The sequence below is a fragment of the Meriones unguiculatus genome, chromosome 1 (genome assembly GCF_030254825.1).
Source record: "Meriones unguiculatus strain TT.TT164.6M chromosome 1, Bangor_MerUng_6.1, whole genome shotgun sequence".
Taxonomy (NCBI): domain Eukaryota; kingdom Metazoa; phylum Chordata; class Mammalia; order Rodentia; family Muridae; genus Meriones; species Meriones unguiculatus.
In genome coordinates this window covers 148,724,994-148,747,931 of record NC_083349.1, presented here as the reverse complement: position 1 = coordinate 148,747,931, position 22,938 = coordinate 148,724,994, and the positions used below count along the sequence as shown (strand labels likewise).

The following is a 22,938-nucleotide window of genomic DNA, read 5'->3' as shown; positions in this document are numbered from 1 at the left end:
GGAGCTCAGGCAATATAACAGCAGCTACACTGCAGGAGAAAATGCTGTATCCTTCCTCCAGCAACCTTTAAAAGCTAACTCCTCATCATCTCCCACCACTTCCTGTCATTCTCATCTCTTCAGCTTCCTAGCTCACCAATGTTTATCCTTCCTTTATCAAATCTTAGGATCCACCCAGGCTATTGATAACACAGAAAGATGTTTAATTTTCACTAGCTCTTCTATTAAATACTTTTTTTTTTTGTTTTGTTTTGAGACAGGGTTTTGTGTATCCCAGGCTGTCCAGGAAACAAATGCAGACAGGACCTGTTCCAGAGCCAGGAATCCAGTCTTTGCCTGTGTCTTTACTTCCCTCTGCACCTACTTGTCTCTCCATCACCTTCCGTTCTCCCATTTTCCCTCTCACTTGTGTGGTGTAGGTGGCCTCCACTTGTGAAGCTGGACCTAAGAATAAGGTTACTTACCATGGGGAAACGATGACTCCTCACCTCCTCACCTCCATTCTCCCTCACGTCTTCTTTTCACTGGACACTCTAGTGATGAAGGCAGGCCGAGTATTCCTGCCAGCATGCTGCATCTTCACTTCCATCCCTTCCGCCATCCACTGCGCCTGTCCGGACAGTCGGTCTACCTGAACAAGTCCTACGTGTCCTTTGCAATATCATACTGGCCACCATTTCCTCAGTGACCCCCATGTTGCAAGGCAACATCCGTGTTTCAAAGTTTGCACGCTTCCCATGATGCAACAGTTTAAACTTTACTGCATATGTCCAGACTCAAAACCTCCAAGGGCAAGGACTGCCCCCCTCCTCTGCCCTACCCATGACACACACAGTGTTATTTCTGGGTTAGCTGTAAAGAATGGCCAGGAGAAAGTGTCACTCTTCTGGTTTATCAGCAGGCATACAGATTTTAAGCGTCCAGGCGGACATCTTGTTAACCCAAAGAAGGTAAGCTGAAGCTTTAGACTTCCAGCTATGTCATTTGACCGTGCCGGAAGAGAGCTGCACCACACGGACTCCCCAGCTATGTAAGACAACAAAACACTCCCACAGCTGCGGTTTGATGTTGGCCAAGCTAGTATGGGCTCTGCTTTGAGGAAACTTTCAGCCAAATAAGTTCTGTATGATAAGGGAAGGTATTGTTCTATCCTCTCAAATCCCACCGGGCTGGGATTTGAATCCAGGGTGGATACTGTGTGAATCCCATCCTCTGTCTAAAATTCCACACTATCATTTTCTCATTAATTAACTATCTCGTCCATTAACTCTACACATTGCGTATTATGTGCTAGGCACGGTTCTAGCTGTTAGAACTAGAGAGTCGAGACAGATTTCTGATGCTCTCTTTCTTTTTTGGAAAATGAATAGATGATTATAATAGTCTCATCAGCAGCGTTACGGCCTGTCTCAGTTTGTCCTGTAAGCAGAGTCCAGTAAGTTAGCCACCTACTTTGCATTATTATGACAGGGCATGCCATGGGGGTAAAGGACAGAAGTATGCAAAGCATTTGCCACTGTCCAGCTGACAGTTCTTTTTTTCTTATTACACTTTATTTACTTTGTATCCCCTCTCAAGTTCCCTCCCTCCTCCCCAGCTGACAGTTCTTAACATCTCTCTGCTGAGCATCCACATGAAGTTTAGATTCATTCACATCCTGCCAGGTTGTCTGATCCTGCAGAAGTACCAGGTAACATGAAGAGTAGGACATGGAATCTGTCCCATCAGCCTGAGTTTGGGGCTGGAGAGATGGCTCTGTGGTTAAGAGAGCTTGCTGCTCTCAGAGAGGATCTGGAGTTGGGCACCCAACACCCATGTGGATTGCTCACAAACACTCATATCTCCAGCTCCTGGAGATTCCATGCCCTCTTCTGACCTCTGAGGGAACCTACATGCACATGGCACACACACACACACACACACACACACACACACACACACACACACACAGAGAGAGAGAGAGAGAGAGAGAGAGAAATAAAATTTTAAAAAGAAGTTAGCCACTTGGCTGAAACAGAATGAGAATACAGTGTATTCTGTGTAGGGGGAAAGACGTTTCAGAGGTGAAGAGTCAAACATCAGGCTCAGGAGCTGATGCTCCGAGGGCAGTAAAAGCAAAGCCACATTTAGGAAACCTATTAGTCCTAATACACACCAATGGCTGCCCTGTGAGAGGTCACTTGGTTCTCTTGATGGGTGGTGGCTTATTTAAGGATTCAGTCCCTAAGGTTGACAAATCAGACTTCATTCCACATCAGTACCTCCATCACTGCCGTCACCAGGCAGATCAGCTGTGTGGGCCTCAGAAACAGCCGCCATGCCCCTCACCAGGACTGCGTTGTTGATGGACCCATCATATTCCCGGGGTGCAGTCAGGGGCCAGCTGACTCCCACCTCAGGGCTTGGTCTTCAGTATGTACTCTGGGCCCCTGAGGTGACACAGAAAGGTCAACACATCCTGAGCTTCCTCCAAAAGCTCACTCTGTCACTTTCCCAGAAATCTTTGTCTTTGATCTCATAACCTGCTAATCTTCCAGATGACGACAAATGAGTCAGCGGCTTGCTGTCCCCCAGAGATCTGACTGCATTCTTACCTGTGACTGCCTCACTTCCCCTGCAGACCCAGGTGGTAGTGGTTTCAGGGTGTTGACAGTGCTCTGCCCCCCCCCTCCCCAAGCCTCACTGCTCTTACCTCTCACAGTACTTCCTCCAGGCTCGAGGCAGCAGGCCTATTGTTTGAAGGCATTCAGGCATTCAGGTGTGAAGTCTTTTCTCCTTGTGGGAGAAAGGGTAGCAGAACCACCGTGCTCTTTGCCATCCCAGTATTTTAAGCCATCACTATGTTACAGACAAGGAAGATGAAAGTGGCCAGGTAGGGAGTGGTTGAGACCAACTGTAAACTCAGTTTGGGGCGCACACTTGTCTGTGAGTGTGCGTCCATGTCTGTATCTATGCCTGTAGGGGGCAGAGGTCAACGGTTGGTGTCTTTCTCAATGGCTCTCTCTGTGTTTTTGAGGGAAAGCCTTGCGCTGAGCCTGGAGCTCACTGCTTCAGCCTAGGGAGCCACAGGGATTCTCTCTTCTGCCTCCAAAGATTAGAATTACAGGGACGTGCTGCTGTGCCTTGCTTTCACAGTGGCTGTTGAGATTTGAACTCAGCTCCCTGTGCTTGGACAATAAACACTTTACCTACGAAACCATCTCCTCAGCTCCCACCCAATGTTCTTAATTATTTAGATCACTTTCTTTCTTACTTACTTTTTTTTTTAAGATTACTTTCTTATCTCTCTGGCATTCTTAAAAATTTGTGTAAGTATGTAAATAAAAATGATCATTTTGGGGGCACAGCATCCCCAAATATGGCTGTGGAAGACCAGGAGGTGCCGCCTAACTTGATCTCATTAGCATATAGGTTAATTTGGGCTGATGATCTGGGGAAACAGTAGGCTCTCAGGAAGTTCAAACCCAAAACCTACCCAGCTGTAAGATCACCTATGTCTTAAAGAAGTTTTATCTGTAAAGTTGGTCCTGTCTCTGCATTAGAAAGAGAAGGATCTTTACATCACTGAAAATTCTTATTTATTTATGTTTATTTTATGCTCACTGCTGTTTTGCCTGCATGTATGCCAGTGTGAGTGTGTCAGATCTTGGAGTTACAGACAGTTGTGAGCTGCCAAGTGGGTGCTGGGAAAGATGGAAAGACCTGCCGTGTGATCCTTACCACATTTACTGTGCTCTTCTTGGACCTTCCTCACCACACTGGCCCCACCTCTGCTAGCCAGGGTATGAAGCCACCTGCAGTTTCTTTACTTCATTTCCCACACTGTCTACATGTGCTTGTGAGATCGATGGATTAACTTTGTGCTTTCTCTCATTAGTCTGTCTTTTGCTTTGTGGGTCTGTCATGAGGAAGAACTGTGAAAGGACAGGAGAAAATTACATTTTTCTCCTTCTTTAAGTATAAGTATTCATATGCTTTTGATAAATTAAAAAAATGTGGTTAAGAAACATGAACGAAAAAAGTGATTTTTTTTTAAATGAGGGAATTTTCAACTGCAACATGTGTTAATTTTCAAGAAAGTCTAGTAGATATTAGTACTGTTTGTATAAAATAGGTTTATTGAAATATATTCAGCATCATAAAATCTATTAGCAGCAGGTTTTTTCTTGTTTTTATGGTTTTGTTTTTGTGAAATAGGGTCCTCTGTGTAGACATAGCTGTCCTGGAACTTATGTAGACCAGGCAAATTCACAGTTATCCATTTGCCTTTGCCCCCTGAGTTCTAGAATTAAAGCAATGCACCAGCATGTCAGGGTTTTTTTTTTTAAAGGCTTTTGAGGCAAATTGACCTTGTACTTGTAGCTGAAGACCTTGAATTCCTGATTTTGATGCCATCGCCTCCCAAATAGAATTACAGATGTGTCACCATGGACAAGTAATTGTTTTATTTTACACACACACACACACACACACACACACTATACCCTTCTGTCTCGCACACACTCACTCTCTCTGTGTATACTTTATAGTTCTGGGGCTTGAATCCAGGGGCTCTGGGGCTCATACATGCTAGGAAGTGTTCTACCACTGAGCTATAACCATGGGCCCCAGCTAATTAAAAAGCAGCTTAGAGTTTGGCTTTAACACATAAGAATCTTCAGATTTACTATATCTATCATTTGTCAAATCGTTTGGTTCAGTTAAACTCACGTATAACTACTAAACCCCTTTAGAGGAGAAGGCTGGGGTGGGGTTGGCATGAGAAAAGCGCCCTGCCCGCCCTTGAAGGTATTTCCCAATTGATTACTTTTGGCTTTTAAAAATTCGTGTGTGTGTGTGTGTGTGTGTGTGTGCATACTATGCGAGTGCAGGTGCCTGTGAAGGCCAGAAGAGGGTGTAGGATTCCCAGGAACTGAAGGTAGTTGTGAGCCGCCTAATGTGGAGGTGAGAAACGCAGGTCCTCTTGAAGAGCACTAAGCTCTCTTAACCGCTGAGCTACCTCTGTAACCCCTTATTCTTGGTCTCCCCCCCCTTTTGATTTAGTCACGGTTGCTCTAGCTAGCAACAATACATGGTTTTGCATGTCTGTTAAATAACATTCAGTTTTTTTGGTATTAGGACTTTCTCTTCTTCTTCTTTCCCCTTTTTATTCTCCTCCACTCCTCTTCCTCTTTCCTTCTTCCACCTCCTCTGCCTCCTCCTTCTCTTTCATTTCCTCCTCCTTGGTCTCCCTCTTTGACAGGGCTCACTGTGCAGCCCAGGCTCTGCTGACATTGTCCCCACCCCCACAACCTCCCAACCATGTATGTCAAAGGCCATCACCACCACATTGGCCTTCTTTATTTTTTCCCTACTTGTTTGATTTGAAGAAATTCACATTCAGTTCTGAAGAAAGAAGTTCTCCCCTGCTTATTCCGCTCCTTCAGGGTAGTCACAGCACTGTGACAGCCTCGCTGTGCTGGCTCTTGTCTGAGAATTTTCCACGGTACCTTGTGATCAGAAGTGCAGCTTTGGTAATCACGAAACCACTCTGCTTCTCCTTTCCTGAGAAGCACATGGCTGACTGAACTTCCCCGCCGCCATGTTCCACCCTCATCCAGACTGGCCTGAAATGATCTAGCAGGACTAACCGTGTAGGGTCAGGGTTTTTCTTTAGGGCTTGGGTTTGGTGACTACTTCCTTAGGTCTGACTATAGACCCAAGTCCCTTAGTGTCCACATCTGACCCTAGGTCAGACCTCTAACCCAGCTCTGTCAGGATCAATGTTATCTGAAGGACTGTAGCCACCATCCAGTGCTGAAACTGGGAAGCACTCTGGGCTAGGTTTTACAGTGTCTTACTGTTGGCTGCCAGGGAGGAGGGGACAGAGGGCAACAGCATGAGCCTGGACTTTGGAGGCAGGTGCATCTTCAGATCTTCCCTTTGCCGCACAGACAGGTCTCAGCCCTAAAGCAGATTAATACACACTGCTAGGATGCCCTTGTCTCGGATGCCGGGACCCAGGTCTGCCCTCCCCGCACCAAAGAAAACACCATTAGGTTGTCTCAAAGTTAAATTTACACGTTCCAGCCTCTGTCTCACAGCTTTCTATAAATCCTAAGATGGCCACAGGCACAGTGGACAGGAAATAAAGTGTCCATCTCATTTGTCCAAACTGTAAATATCTGTTCCACAATTTCCTTTAAAATATAGGGAATTTAAACCGTGGCCTGACACATCCCAGTGCTTGGTAACACCTGGCTGGGGACTGTAGTCTGTTACATCGTGCAGGAGTTCATGGGAGAGCAAAACCGTTAATACCATGTCAGGAAGCCCAGAGGAGAAGAGGGTCCTACAAACAGGATCCACAGAAGAGTTCATCTAATTTGCAAGGCCGGGATATGCCTTGGATACAAAAGAAAAACAACAATAAAAATCACCTGATTAAGTCTCCTGTTCCCCTACCAAGGGGTCAAGACTCTCTGGCGGGGACAAGGTGGATGACCTGTGCCGGGGAACATTCTCGCCCTGTATGGCGGAAAGGTGGGACGTTGCCTTCGCGGCTCAGGCCATTCTGCTCAGGGCTCACTTTAAGTTTGCAAGGCAGAGCTCATTATAAGAGGAGTTCCCAGCAGTGTGGTGGTCACAGCATCAGGGAAGGAGAAACAGAAAATCAGGATGGAAGAAGAAAGGCTGGGAATCCAGAGTAAAGGCCAGGGAAAGGTCAGGGTAGCGGAGTATTGGGATCTGTTGATACGCTTCTCAGACAGTTCTAGAAGAATCAGATGACTCACCGACAAAGAGCGACCTATGTAAGGGGTGCTGATGTTCAGGGAAGACTGGGACAGGCTCTTGGCCTCACTGTGCGTTGCTCACTGCTCCGCCTTGCCTTCCTTCTGTCTTCCCCCCATGCCTCCCCACATTTCTTCCAGTACCGACCCCATCTGGGAGCTGCCTGTCTGTTCGACACCCTCGGCAGGTTCCAGTGCAGATATGAGAGCTGATGTGTGCGCAGAGCAAAACAACACCCTTCCTTCAGCATTTTAGGAAAATGTCTGCCGCACACATTTGCTCTGAGTGTGGCTGAATTGAAGCAGATCCGAGGAGGTCCAAGAGCAATGGACTTAGAATCTGCTCCCCAGCTGTTTCTTTTTAACTCTGACAGTTTAAATTCACTTAGCTCGAAAATGAAGAGAGAGTAATATTCATCTCACTTAATGTGAAGATTAACAACCTGCAGAGCACAACAGTATCTGGCACACAATGAGTGCCCTACAGAAAGGATCATTTAATAAAACTCAATGAAAATGCTCACACACTATAGGTAGGGAATACACATTAGTATACTTACAATCACTTTGAAAATGACTTATTGGTACATAATACAATTCAGTCTATGCTTAAGAATGTTCCCAGATAAATATTCTCTGAGATGCATAAGTGGTAGTTATCTACGAATGTAGAGCAAACTCATATATAGAAGTATGTTTACAATTTAACAAGGGGACATGCTATGGTCAAACTGGACCTCTAGCCACTCTATCGTCTACAGAGGCACCTAAAATTACCTACAATGATCAATAAACCCCAGGTTAAAGTTACTTATTATTGTATTATTACCCTGAGATAGTCCAAGAATAAGCAAATTGCTAACTATTTCACATGAACATATGGTTTTCCTTACTGCGAACAACCCAAGAGGGATTTCAATGTGTTCTTTTGTGATTTTTTCATTGGCTCTTGTCCTTCTGTCTTTTGGTTTCTTCCTCTAACTCTTTCCAGGACAACTGCATTGTATAAGAAAAGTTTAATTTTATCCTGAAACATGTTAAATGGCATATTGGATTAGAAGAAGGAATATTAGATTGAAGTTCAAACACATTACAGAGAACATACAGGGACTTGAAAAACATGTTAACTTATCCCTCAAAGCCATTTACTAATTTCAAACTGAAATTTATTTATCAGATGATTCTCACTTCTGCTCTTGTTTCAATTCCAAGAGAACAGAGCTGGATCACAGAGTTTGGAGAACAAGAAGATGCCTTTTAGTCTGAGCACATTATCGAGTCATTTTGAGATGGGATCAACACTAAAGACACACTTGGCAGCCGTAAAACAACATGGGGATGCTATGCCTCCTTTTGTTCAGGCCTGTTGGGATAGAATGCGGAGTATCTTTTCTCTTAGATTCTTCTAATTCTTCTAGTGGAAGTCGGAAACTCTATCCCACTGCCAGTACTACACACTTTCTCTAAAATGATATTTTACTGAGTATTTCAGTTGGAAATATTCTCAAAGACCCATTATAGATTGGGTTTCTGTGAAATATATATATATATATATATATATAAATCAAATATGTATATAATGATATACATATCATTATAGTAAATGATGAAAAATAAAGACAAAACATAGATGTGTCCAAATGAAAACACCCTGGAGACCTTTTGATAACTCAGAAATACATTTTCAGACTTGTGAATAAAAGCTTGCATAGTTGGTTTACCATCTACTTTGTGACATAGAGACCTAAGCTGCCCAATGAACCTGGGAAGAGATGAAGGAAGAAAGTTCACTTCCCTCCCTCCAGTCAGCTGCCTTATGGCTGCCATTTTGGATGAGGCTGAGAGGAAGAATACTGACTCCAGTCATAGAGTTACAGGGAGCCACTATGGAAGCATCCGCCCAAAGAATCCATCCATCTTTTCTTCCTCGTGCTTTCAGAGGGCTGCTCTCAGGCTTCACTGAGGTTAGGAGAGAATCACCAGAGCCCACCAGAGAGAACACTGTCATTGCATGGCAATTTCCCACTTAGTTACCCTGAAGCTAAGCGAAGAGCAGTCTCCTTTCATGGAGGTTGGCTCCTGGACTCGATGAATACCAATGTTGAGGGGTGCACAGGTGCCTCCTGTAAAAGGTAAGCTGAATGCGTGCTTATATAGTTTAGTCATCTGTGTGTTACTGATGAAATGTAAATCATAGATAGATAGCAGAATGGCATCATTTTAGTGAAAAATGCCAAGAGAAATGATACAAATGCTCAGCACAGAGGGAACTGTTTTATCCCTGTTTGGCAAATTTATGGGTAAGAAGCCTTCAGATATATACAGTCTCCTGTGCATGTTATACGTTATTTCTTCAATAATTCTTGCATCTAATAGGGTAAATACCATCAATAATGACGCAAAGACTGTCTTTTATGCTTGAGAGGCCATATCATCCCAAAGTAATACATGAGTTATAGCTGAGAGCCAGTATGCTCCTGATGCAACAAAGAAGATAACAATTTGAGAGAATTATTCTTTGGGCTATGGGGTTAACCACAGTCAATATTTATTTTTAGTTCTTTTATTTAATGTGGAATTTAAAGAAGAAAAATGCCAGGTTATTTACTGATTATCAATTCATGTGCTGGAACAGGTCACCAGACCTTGCAAGGTGAAGTCTATACATTCTCCACACTATCCTAAAACAACATTAACTAGCCATCTTAAGAACAACAGTCAGTGAACCCCTGAAGACTACAAGAAACTACTCTGAGAACTTTGTATGATTAGAGTCATGTATTTAAATCACTAAATGTCCCCAGGAGGTCAAGAGCTATTCTTATTTGTCTTACAAAGGAGGAAACCAAGAAGAGATCAGAGAACTTGAAGAACATCACATAGCTGAAAACACGTTCTCAGATTTTGAATGCAGCCACTCTATCCCCAGAGTGCACACTTTATTGCTTTCCAGGACATGCCTCTGCAGCGGAGCATCTTCAGCCTTCCTGCTCCTGGGTAGTGCTGGGCATAAGGAAGGCGTCCATCTGGTTGCTCGGTAGCAAACGTCTTTAGCCTGCTGTTTTACTGCCCTATGCTTCCTGCCACAGCTCCCAAGTTGCAGGAATTTCATGAATCACCACATGTCACTTTGATCTCTTTGCTCTTTTATGTTTTTATAATATAACAACTTTATCAAGATAGAATTTATAAATACACAATTCACTCATTTTAAAATGTACAATTCAGCGGCTTTTGTATCTTTGTAGGGTTGTACAACCATCACCACCATCAGTTCCAGAACATTCCCAGTCCCCCAGAAAAGAAACTCTGTGCCCATCACCCAGCTGCTTCACTCCACAACTTCTGATCAACCTTCTCCTTTCTGTCTCTATGTGTTTTTCTATCATCAACATTTCATATAAACAGAATCAACAACATGTGATCTTTTGAGTCTATCTTCTTACTTGGTATGATTTTTTTCAGTCCATATTACAGCATGTCTTAGCACTTCATTCCTTTTATGGTTTAATAAACACCTCATTGTCTGAATCTACCGCATTTTTATTCACACATGCATCAAGTAATGGACATATTTCCACTTTTGGCTGTTGTGAATAGTGCTACCCTGAGCATCTGTGCACAAGTTTTTGTGTTTTAATTTCTCACAGGTATATGTAAGCTTGGCTTCTGTTTAACATTGTGAGGGCTTGCCATAATGCTTTGCTCTTTGCTTGTTTCTGAAACTATTTTTATTTATGTGTGTCAGTATGCACACATATGTGCAGGTGCCCAGGGGGGCCACAAAAGAGGCTCCGATCCCCTAGTACTGGAGTTAACAGACGGTTGTAAATTGCGCATGTGGTGCTGGAGACTGAACACAGGCACTTGCAAGGGCAGCATGCATTCTCAGTCTCTGAACCATCTTTCTTGCCCCTGGGTTTGCTTTTGTTTTGCTTTGGTTTTGCTTATTGATAGAAAGACGTTTCCAGCCTGCAATAATGGCTTTGCTTCTCAACAGGGCACCTGGACCTTAGGCAGCAAAGGTGCCAGATGTTGTTCTCAGCACTCAACATCTGGCTGGGCATGCACAGTGACTTTCAGTAGTAGAGACCTAGTGGATGCTTGCAGTAACTGTGTGTCACTAAATCTTTTCATGAGTACATGAAGAAAATTTAATAAATGATGCTAACAATAACAGTTCATAGCTGTCATAAACTGCAGCTCTTCTAAGCGACCTATGTAATAAAAATATTTTCAATTTCAGAACTCCTGAAGTGCTTTAGAGTTTTTCTAGGCTGCTTCTAGAATTCTAGAACTAAAGTTTTTAAAAACCATAAGACTGATGCCCGTAATTCTGTGTCATTAACTTGGAAGAGTTGGGAAGTAAAGATTTAGTATGAATACAAACAAACAAGCAAGCAAGCAAACAAACAAACAAAATAAAACAACAAAAACTGAACTTCCCTAGCTAGAAAAGTATTCAGAAGAAACTGAGGTGGATAAAAGAAGTGTCCACCGGGGGTGCTACCAGGAAGCAGGAAATAGGTCAGGCTGTGTTATTTTTTTCTGGCTCTGTGTACTTAAGATACTATTGTTTACATTTTCTTCAGGTACACAGAATTTGTTGCCAAATAAAGCATGATAAGGGCTAGTAAATATTAACAGAAAAAAGAAATAAGGAACTGTTCTATTACAACATTTTTATTGGGTTTTGCTAAGAAGGTTCCCTGATGTAGAGTGTCCAGCTGCTTGTGAGCATAAAAATTAACTGGAATGTTTGCCTACCAGCCCACTTCAGAGACCAGTGAGGGGACACAGGGAACAACCTAAAGCAAGAAATGGACCTGGTGTTGCATTTTGTTTGTGGTATCTTCAAAACATAAACAGGTACATTTATATTCATCCTAGTAAATGATGGCCATTGTTTTAAGGGAAAATTAGGATTCAAATGGTAATGACCTTGCCTAACGAAAGAATGGTGTGTGTGCCTGTGCGTGCGCACGCGCAGTCTTTTTTCTTAAATAGAAACCAAACCGATCAACTTGCTTTACTATAGTAGGCAAGAAAAAAAAAAAAAAGAATGTTTAACTAAATTACGCAATTCTGATAAAAACGGTTTCTCATTTAGATTAAATTGTGAAGGAATAATTAGGAAAAACAATGGAATTGTGGTTATTTTCAAGGAACTTTCAATTACCCTCAGAACTGAAGGCCAGAGAGAAGAGCGTCTGTGACACTCTGCTTAGTCTGTAATGTCCACTCATCAGTTCTCACAACTGTCCTTGTCCCTTTGGAGAGACCAGACCTGATAATTTAGCAGCCCACCCAGGAGCTGGATTTTACCACACTGACCACGTCTTCCTTCTCTGTATCATACTTGAACGTTTTCGGTCCTGAAAAGAAGTAGATGTAGCCTGGAAGAGAGTTGAAGTTGAAATTGTGGTTACTGGAGATGACGGTGTTGCGCTGAGTGGGGAGGTTTATAATGTAACTGACGCTGTACCGTCATGGTACCAACAAGGGATGGAGGGCTGGTCGGCTGGCAGTGAGCTTGTCTTCTGCAGAGCTGCAGCAGGCTCTAGAATCTGACTTCTCAGACCACTCCTCATCCTTTCCTTTGTTCCAGGCAGGGTAAGGGCTTCACTTGGGTCATGTGAGGGCATCCTCAGGCTTTGTGATTTGGCTTAGGCCATTCTCTCCACAGAAGCCCTTTCTGCTTTTCGTAGCCTGCCAAATGTCTAGCTGGCCTTTGGAACCAGCTGATGCACCATGAAATGGCCTGCTGCCCCATATGATCCCTGCTGTCTCTCATCACTTCCTGAAGCCACTCTGAAGCCTATTGACTTAAGTCAGTGGTAAATCACAGGCTGTCTCACCTGCCAGTGGATTCACCTGTGTTCTGTGGCTAGGCATTTCCCAAGCATGCTCAACATTCCAAGAGGAGAGAGGCTACATTTGGAATCTCCTTTGCGTTTCTGAATACTGTCTGTCTGTGCTACATACGCAGGAAGAACGTGATTTAAAGGCTGTATTTAAATTTGTTTGATTAGCATATAATACTTCACCTAACTTCTTTACCTCTGTGTTAGATTTCAGGAGTTAGGTGATGGAAAGGTAAGAGATGTTGGGATTAGTTGAGATGACAGCTACCGGATTGAAGCTACATTATGGTAGTTTGTTTGTTTTTGAGAAAAGGTCCCATTATGTAGCCCAGGATAGCCTCAAACTCTTGTTTTACCTGATTCTGTTTCCTGAGTATTGGGATTACAGGCTGAAGCTGCACTTTCTGTGTGTTCATTTGAGAAAGGGTCTCATGCGTCCCAGGCATCTGCTGTGTACCTGAGGATGGCTTTGAACCTCCTTTTCTCAAGTTCTGGGGTTACAAACCACACAATTACAAGTCCTGGGAATTGAACCCAGGGCTGTGTCAGGGTCAGTGTCAGTGTCAGCTACATTCCCTACTTGAAGCTATACTTTTAAACATATCTGTTAGTAAAGGGAGAATCACATTTATCATTACCACCATCATCATTGTTATTTTGGTGTTTTGAGACAGGGTTTCTCTGTGTAATAGCCCTGGCTGTCCTGGATTCAATTTGTAGACAAGGCTGGCCTCGAGCTCACAGAAATCTGCTTTTGCCTCCCAAGTGCTGGGATTAAAGGCATGTGCTACCACACTCAGCCCCATTTACTTTTTTTTAGTAAAATATTTTTTAATAATTCCCCTTCCTAGTAGGTAATCTGGCTATTTAAGTTTATGAGATGACTTTGAACCAAAAATAAGAACCAGTGACTCTTTCAGTGACCATTGAAACTCATTTTTTTTTTTCTGTTGTGATTTCCCAGGGTTAGTTTTCGGTGGAGGCACTCACCATTTAATTCCACAGCAGCGTCTATTTGGCCGCTCACTCCTGAAAATTCCTCTTCAGTGGTTTTCGGGTAGTCTTTATCCATTTTCTTTTTTCTTTCATCATAGCTGGAAGATATTATTTTATCAATAAGTCACTGATGATTAATAGTGACATCAAGGTAGTCAGGACTATTGCTAGCCAGGTCTGATTTTGAGCATATTTGAGATCTCTTTCTGTCTCTCTTGAATGAACAATTGAATGTGTGAATAATTAGTACAGCAGAACCAAGAAAATCTCCAATAACTGAACCTTCAAATTTAAAAAAATGGCTTTTGCTGAAATTGTTCTTTGACAATTTCAAATACGCACATTTTGCATTCTGGGTATTGGAACCCTGCACCTTCTCTCATCTCTTTCCATCCTTCCACGTTACCCCACCTTGCAGAACTCCTGGCTACTGATGGATCCTGGGACATGGGCAGCCATTGTCTTTAGTTGTATAACCCACGGAAGAGCCCTCCAGGCTCTAAAGGATAGTTACCGAATAAGAGCCTCTTATCTTTCAAATGACATCACCTGAATTCCGCTGCTCTTTCCTGGGAAGATGAGATGGAGCAGGTAGTAGGTTAGGATTCTAGCTCTGACATTAGCTAATGTCTTTCTGTGACCTCAGCTATGCTTGTAAAAGGCTGTGACTGTGAGTCAGCAGTACCATGTGTACCCAGCACAGGTGGAGATGAATCTCATTCTTGAGTGAGACTTCATTTAAAGAACGAGAAAGTCCCTTCTTCACGGGCAAATGGCTCCAAGCTGGGGCCCATGTGTACACCTTACTAGTAGCTCAGATAATTTTTTTTCTTGTGTTACTGGGTAGTTTCCTATGTCAGATTATGCTTACCATCCCCTTAAATGTGCCTCTGCCCACACAGGTCAGGGGAAAACAGCTGCCAAGATCTGAGAAGGAACCGAGCCTTCCCAAAGAGGTGCTCAGGGTGAAGAGACTGAGAGCTCTGCTGTTCTGTGGAGTGCTTTGGGCAGGGGGAGGAGCGAACTCTCCCAGCACATCAACAGATGGACAGATGGACCAGGATGTACTCAGAGTCCACGAGACCTTTTATGCAGACAGGACCAGGGTTCTGTCACCACACGAAGTTACCTTCTCTTCCTTTTGCCGAGTAAAAACATCATCACCTTACCTGCTTACTACCTGTCTCCCTCATCATTTCACAAGAAAAGACGCTATCACAAAGGAAGGCAGGAAGGATATAAGCTGAGAAGAAAAGAGTTTTTGCCAGTGACCTTCCCTGTGCTGACAAAGGATGCTCCTCCGCTTTTATGGTGCGGTGCTGCTCTTAACTTGTGAAAACATGGGAACAGTCTTGCCCTTCGTGGACAGATATTTGGGAACTGCATCGACGGAGCAGAGGGCATCGTCCCTATAGATGGATGGCCTTGAGTTTGGCTTTTTGACACTTATCTACCCGCTGTGTAATCAAGAAAACATGAGACTATACACTCTGAGCTGCAATCCTTCATTTGGTAAAGATTTGCCATGACACTAAGACAATTCACACACATGCTATATGCCATCATCTTCTGCCTTATGTGGGACCCGAGACAAACTCCTGTCATAGACATTGTGGTTTATTTTGATCCTAAGATCAAAAATTGTGGTTCTGGCTTTTTAGTATGAGGTCTAGCAGACTCTGTAATTTGATCTGGAATCCTAAGTTTACAACAAATTCAGTTCTTATTCTCTCTCTCTCTCAGCATGTCCTTGCTTTTTTTTTTTTTTTTTTGTCCCATGCTTAGTTTTCAATCTTTAAATCCATGTCAGCAGGTCACATTTTGCACCAGGCAATAGTAAAGCAAGGTGGATGGATGGAGGGCTGGAAGAGGGTGGGAGTGTTCCTGAGAAACAGGCCAGGCAAGGGTTAAGGGCAGCTACTGAAGTGCTGAGGACTTTGCCAATAGGACTACAGAAGAATTTATGCACAGCAAGAATCCTGGGCTTCTTGACTCAATAGGTAAATGCTGAAAGGGACTGAAGCATAAGCGTATCTGGCATACAAGAAGGCCATTTCCATTTGGATTCAAAGCACATGAGATATAGGCTCCAAAGGGCTACTTCCCAGCTGGGTTAGCTCAACATTTACCTTCACGTTCGACTGACTGATTGATGGAGTGTGTGTGTGTGTGTGTGTGTGTGTGTGTGTGTGTGTGTGCGCGCGCTAGAAATCTGTTCTCTCCTTCTCCCATGTGGTTCTTGGGGACTGAACACAGCCACATGCTTTTAACCGCTCAGCCATCTTGCTGATATCATGTGTGACAAGTTGAGCCAATCATTTAAACTCGCAGAGACACAACCTTTTAAACTGTTAAACAAAGGCAGCAGCACATACTTCTCGAGCTGGCTGAGAAAGCAGATGGGAGAGGCGGAGTGAAGAAAACCTAGAAACTACAATATGATTCCTGTCATGTGATGGGTAATCAAAACGACTATTAGCAGAATCTGAATATCATAGAAAATATTTTTGTTGATGATCTACATACGATAATCCCTGCTATGTTTTCTTATCACTAAAGTCTTATCTATAAAACCTGGATACTAAATTATAAATAGTTCTCTGCAAGTATGATTATTTTGCTCACAAACATTTGCCTTGTCATTTAATGTGGATTAAAGGATATAGCCATAAATTGTTGCCAAGGACTTAGTGATATCACAGCACAGAGCTATCGATTTTCAGACGGACCTTCCTCTCCACATTTGTAATTGAAGACTATCATTGGCAAATCCCCTGAGCTTTTGTTTAACTTCATATAGTCCTGTATTTAAAATGTAGGTTTATCAAGGCTTTTGGTGGCTTGCCTTTATTCTTTTGAGACAGGGTCTTCATGGAGCCTCGGCCTTGAGCTGGCTACGTAGCCGAACTCCTGATCTTCCTGCCTCCACCTCCCTAGTTGTGGGGTTACAGCATGTGACTCAATAGCCCACTACTGCTGCTTCTTTTTTGTTAATGTATTCCTCAAAGAGTCACACGTATTGTAGCATCGTCCACACTCCCTTCATTTTTATGGCCACACCAAATCCAGTTGAATGAATTTATCACATTTTATCCACCAACTCGACACTTAAAGGTAATTTGGATGGTTTCCTCCATTTAATTATTAAGGGATGCTGCCATGAATACTTGTGCACAGCTTTTATTTCTTTTAAGAACAGGCTGGTGGGTGTGATTCTGGCTCTGATATGGTTCCACTGAACTTTCTCAGGTATGGGAGACAACCTCCTGTGTGGTCCTATTGACTCTCCATCACATCAGCAGTTGTACGAAGGCTTTGACTTCCCTGCATTCTCAGCCACACGCATTAGGATTTGGCTTTAACATGTATGAATGACATCTTGTGATTTGGTTCACCTTCATCCAATGGCATTGACGCTAGCCGTCCGTCCATGTGTTACTTGGATATTTACACGTACGTGCTGATCAGTATCTAGTCAGGTCCTTTTGTCATATTTTAACTGGACTGAGATTTAAGTCACAAGTCATTTATCAGATATGTGGCCTGCATTTCCCCTCTCTCTGTGCTTCCTCGTACTTTCTTGCTAGTACCCTTTGAAGCAGAAAACTTTTTTAATTTATGAAGTTCAGTTTGCCTGGTTTCCCCTTTTGGTGCCTCTCTCTTTCTCTGTCTCCCTATCTCTCTCTGTCCCTCTCTCTGAGGTTGAATCAAAGAACCCAGTGTCAGATCCAAAGTAACTGAACTTAAATTTTTCTCTAAAAGTTTTTCTCATTTTAGCATTTATATGTGAGGTACTTAACCACTTTTAACTTAATTTCATTCATGCTGTGAAGAGTCCAGGCTCTTCTGGGCGGCTCTTCACTCGCTCTAGCACAATTTTCAGAGAAGAATATTGCTCCCCCACCAATTTCTTCCACACTTTCTGAGCCAGCTTACCACAACCATCTGGGTCAAACTCCAGAGTCCAAACTTTATCCCATTGATGTATTTGTCCTTATAATGGCCACATTCTTTGCTTGCTCTTTCTTTCTAATGAGTTTTGAAATCAGGAAAAATGGACTGTGAATATAAATTATCCTCATTCCTTCTTCTTTCCCTGATGGTTTAGCTATCTATGGGCCTATGAATTTCCACGTAAAGTTGAAGTTCAACCTATCACTTTCTACAAAGCAGCAAATGACACTCTGATATGGTGCTCAAGCTGCAAATCAATTCGGGAAGTGCAGATGTCTTCAAATCATGAAGGCTCACAGCCCACAGACAGTCCACCTACAGACAGCCTGCAGCCCTTCCATTTACAGCTTGCATATAATTTTTTCAATATTTCAGTTTTTAGACAACATGTTTTTCAACTTTTTTAGTTCATATTTAAAATTTAAAATTTTTAAATATTTAGAAATATTTTTTAAATTTCTTTAATTTTATTTTTTATGTGCCTTAGTGTGAAGGTGTCAGATCCCTTGGACCTGGAGTTACAGACAGTTGTGAGCTGCCATGTGGGTGCTGGGAATTGAACACGGGTCCATTTGTAAGAGCAGGTGGTGCTTTTAACCACTGAGCCATCTCCCCAGCCCCAGAAATATTAAAAAAAATATTTCTTTGATGCTATATTACACAATTCATTTTATTTCCTTTTCATTCTTGCAAATTTGTGGAATGCACTTGTTAGTTTTAATAGTTTCGTTTTGAGTCTTAAATTATGTTTTTGTATTAAAAAAATTATATCACACACAAAGAGAACTAGTTCGACTTTCTCCTCTGGATGACTTTAACCTCATTTGTTCTTGCCTAATTGTCCTTGTGGGCAATTAGCAGGAGTGTAAACACTTAGCAGGAGTGGGAGAAGTGGGGATGGCTGTTCTGGTTCTGATCTTAGTCAGTCATCCACTGCTTAGTCAGCTGTCAGCTGTGGCTGGGTACAGATTCCCTTTTTCTAGTTCAGGAAGTTTCTCTCTATTTTTCTATTCTATTCTGTTCTATTTCTATTCTATTACTGTCATGTTTTCTTTCTTTCATAAAATGGTGCTGGGTTTCACCAAACACTTTTTCTGCACCTAGGAATACAATCTCATGGTTTTTCTTATTCTGTCAGCATAAACCATGACACTATTTAATTTCTGGATATTAACATAATCTTACATTCCCATTAAAATTCCTTCTTCATCTTTGTGTATAATTGTTTTTAAACAGTTCCTGAGCACTTTTGGATTAATATTTACGTAAATGTTGATCTGAAGCTTTGTTTCCTCATGACACCTTTGCCTGATTTTGGTGCCAGGGACTTGCTGGCTCATGCAGTGAGCTAGGTGGGTTGGTCCTTTCTCTAAGTTATGGACAGGTTTGTGAACGTTTAGTATTAGTTCTTCTTTAAATGTTTTGGTAGAAGTCACTTGTGAACTAACCCTTCCAGAGAAATTCTAACGTTATGAAATTATTTGTTTAGTATTATTTCAATTTGAAATATCTAGGGTAAATTTTGTTTTATAAGAATTTGTATGGGCTGGAGAGATGGCTCAGCGGTTACGTACACTAGCTGTTGTTCTAGAGGTCCTCGGTTCAATTCCCAGCAACCACATGGTGGCTCAGAACCATCTATAGCGAGATCTGGTGCCCTCTTCTGGCCTGCAGGTGTACGTGCAGGCAGAATACTGTGTAAATAATAAAAAATAAATCTTTAAAAATTTTTGCGAAATTGTTCCTTTTAAAGGTTTATTTTATTTTAATTGAGCATATGTGTGCATGTATATGTGCGTGCTTGTGGAATTTAGAAGAGGGCATCCGATCCCCTGAAGCTAGAGTTACAGGAGGCTGTGGGCTGCTCCGTGTGAGCTTTCCAAGTGCTGGGAGTAGAGGCACCAAGGAACATTATTAAGGAACGGTTGGTCACTGCGAAAACTGTCTACTATTTTTAAAGATCATTTTCCAAAACCCCAGGCACTGACAGTCTCTCCACTGTGCACAGTATATTCAGATCTCTGTGACAGCCGCCAAACATGGTTAGTGACCTCTTGAGTTGTGAAGGCAACTTCAGGCAAAGTGAGCAGAGTCTAGGTGGCGAGAAACTGCCAAGCAAGACAGCAGAGACACAAGTATCAACAATTCAAAAACAAAATGGACAGATTTTGCTATAGTTACTTTCAACTAAATGCATTTTATATTTAAATTAAATGCTTGCTGGTCATGGTGGCACATGCTTGTAATCTTAGCACTTAGGAGGCCGAGGCAGGAGGATTGCTGAGTGTTTGAGGCTAACGTGAACTACATGGAGAGACACTGTCTAAAACACACACACACACACACACACACACACAACCTCCCATAAACAAAAAGAAAAACAATAAACAAAAAATTATGTCTGTTAGACGCTTGTCAGATGCTAAAGCAACAAAAATTGAGGTTAATGTGCATAAAAATGTATGCTGTGCACTAATAGAAGAAGGAACAGTTGTAAGGACAGAACAAAAATCATGTAGCCCCAAAGTAGGAACAAATCATGAGACTTAAAGATTCGCGTCATCAGCTGGATGCATTTGTGTGTCAACATGGCCTCCATAATAAAAAGCAAGGGCTGATAGGACTACAGTGAGGAAAGTGACATGGAATTTAACATATCTGTATCAAGATGGGAAGAAAAACAAAACAAAACAAAACAAAACAACCCAGAGGACAGAGTATCTGAGTGAGGACTGTTTAGATGCTCATCTTCAATCATAAAACGTCCTGTTTGATGTTTCTCACCGAGCCGCATCCCAGCTCAAAATGTCCTTTTTTATAAGGCCTTATTTGCTATGCTGTAGCCACAAGGCAAGCCAAAATCAAAGTCCAGTGATTGAAATGATACAAAATAATCTCTTAGATAAGACCAGACAAACTTCTTCTCTATTTGGAAATAGGCTTGAATAACTTCTGAATAACCATCATAATGAAATTACCTTAACAAGTGAAGCGTATTACCCCATGACAATCCACAGACATAGTACAGTATCTACGAGGACCTGTTCCCAGAAGACTGAATTCAATAGAAAGCCAGCTGTCCACAGGTTAAATAATGCATTAGAAGCCAAAATAAAAAATTAAGCAAAGATTTATATAACCTTTTAGTTAGACTAACAGTTGACAGATAATCTTTAGCTTATATGTGGTAATCTTTAGCTATTACAAAGGAACTAGGAAAGAGATGGCTTAGTGGTTAAGAGCTCTGGCTTCCAACCCAGAGGAGCTGGTTCCATTCCCAGCACCCACATAGTGGCTCACAACCACCTGTAACTTCATTCCCAGGGGATCTGACATCCTCTTCTGTCCTCCACTGGCACTGCAAATGCTTGGTAGCCAGACATAAAAACAGGCAAGGCAAACATACACATGAAATAAAACTAAATAGTTTTTAAGAAGAGAAAAAGAAGGCCGTAGCTGCAGTTTCAGTATTATCGGGACAGCTCAGCAGGTGAAGGCACCTGCTCCCAAGCCTGACAACCTGAGCTCCACCTCCAGGACCCGCATGTTGGAAAGGAGAGAGCTGACACCCGCAGTTGTCCTATGGTCTCAGCAGGCATGGCATGGCACACCAGCCTCCCCTCCAACAATTAGATAGATGCAGGATAAAAATAAATATATAGTGTGTCCCTCATAGACACCATGTGATTGATCTTCTTTATTTCTAAACCTAATTGGATAATCTCTGCTATACTTGGATTTATTATTAATGAAGTTAGCTTTATGCTTCTGTTTCATCTTCTGTTTTTATACATCTTAAACTTTTTTCTTTATTTTATTTTTTAAATATTTTAAGTTATTTCATTAGTGGTTACTCGTGGGCTTACCATGCATAGCTTCTTTTTCTTCTTCTTCTTCTTCTTCTTCTTCTTCTTCTTCTTCTTCTTCTTCTTCTTCTTCTTTTCATTGATGGTTTTGTTTTTGAGACAGAGTTTCATGTAGGCCAGGCTGGCCTCATAGTCACTATGTAGCTGTGGGTGGCCTTAAACTCTGGCCCTCTTGCCTCTCCTTTTCTAGTGCAAGGGCCACAGGCATGCTGGGTACCATGCCTCATTCCATGTATGTCTTCACTTTAAAAGCTCAGCTTCCAGGGCTGAGGCCACAGCTCACTAGGTAAAAGGCTGGCCTTGCCCATCTAGGCATCTAAACTCACTCCACAGCAAGCTGGGCACAGTGGCACATTGACATTATTTCAGCGCTAGGAGGGCAGAGACAGAATGGCCAGCAAACCTGTCCTACTTAGCAAGTCCCAGGCCAGCGAGGCTGAAGAACAGAAAGAGGTAGACAGTGTCTGATCTACCTACGGCTGTGCTCCGGCATCCAAGTGTGCGCGCGTGCGCGCACACACACACCCTCTGGACCTGTATGTACATAAACAACCACAACACACTTACACATGGACACTCAAAACTCAAGACAAAACCTCAAACTGAGCTTCAGATGTACAGTCCCTTAATCCAAGTGAGATGGAGATTTGCCTCTAAAGTAGCTCTGTTTTATGCTTTTTTTGTGATTTTGCAACATATATTACAAACTGTAAATAATTTTTATGACTATAATTTTATATAGTCAGGTCTTTTGTGATGACACTGAGGAATGAGAACACAAATATTTATCTGTGCCTTTTGTCGTTGTTGTTGTGGGAGCCTTCTTGTTTAACACCGTCTGTGAACGTGTGCTATGCTTTGGTATCACTTCCATAGCTTAAAACGTTTTTTTCTTCCATACCGACAGTGGCAAACATATGTGCATGTGTCTCTATTATAGGCCATAATATGAGTACATGCATGTATATATGCATGTACATATATGCTAATTACTTTGATTCTCAAATCATTTAAGAGAAGATAGAAGAAGAAGCACATTTATAGTATTCTGTTATTACATAATTACATTTTCTGGTGCCATGTGAATGTGTGTGTGTGTATGTGTGTGTGTGTGTGTGTGAGTGTGCATGTGTGTTACATAGGATCACTTGCCCTCAGCATATGTAGCTCCGTTATTTTTTGTAAGGCAAGTCAGCAAGCCACAGTTTCTCTCAGATTTGGTTTATTTGAGAATATTCTGTTTCTGTCTATGTAGGCTCCCCACCCCATGTCTCTTTTAAGCAGCCTTTCACTATGAAGCTCTGGCTGTCCTGGAACCTACTACGTAAACCAGGCTGATCTCAAACTGATAGACATACTCTGCCATTTCTCTCAAGGCTGGGACTGAAGGCGTGTACCACCGTGCCTGGCCCCTCTTCCTGTTTAAGTGATAGCTTTGCTACATGTAACATTTTTGGCCGGGAATTACTTCTTTGAATAGGCTTTCTG

The 22,938-nt window shown here is 42.3% G+C and overlaps 1 protein-coding gene and 1 long non-coding RNA gene across 2 annotated transcripts in view; one reads left to right on the top strand and one right to left on the bottom strand.

Annotated features, from left to right (window-relative positions):
* The first annotated feature begins 11,504 nt into the window (after positions 1-11,504).
* Positions 11,505-19,322, top strand: LOC132648301 (uncharacterized). Its single transcript, XR_009586667.1, has 2 exons — positions 11,505-11,639; positions 14,533-19,322. It is a non-coding gene; the product is annotated as an uncharacterized LOC132648301 (long non-coding RNA).
* Mmp20 (matrix metallopeptidase 20) overlaps positions 11,635-22,938 on the bottom strand; it is a 37,641-nt gene continuing 26,337 nt past the window's right edge. Inside the window, exons 9-10 of the mRNA XM_021645857.2 lie at positions 13,625-13,728; positions 11,635-12,166 (exon numbers count right to left, since the gene is read on the bottom strand). Coding sequence (XP_021501532.1) covers positions 12,066-12,166; positions 13,625-13,728 — 205 coding nt within the window. The 3' untranslated portion in view covers positions 11,635-12,065. The remainder of the gene's footprint in view (positions 12,167-13,624; positions 13,729-22,938) is intronic.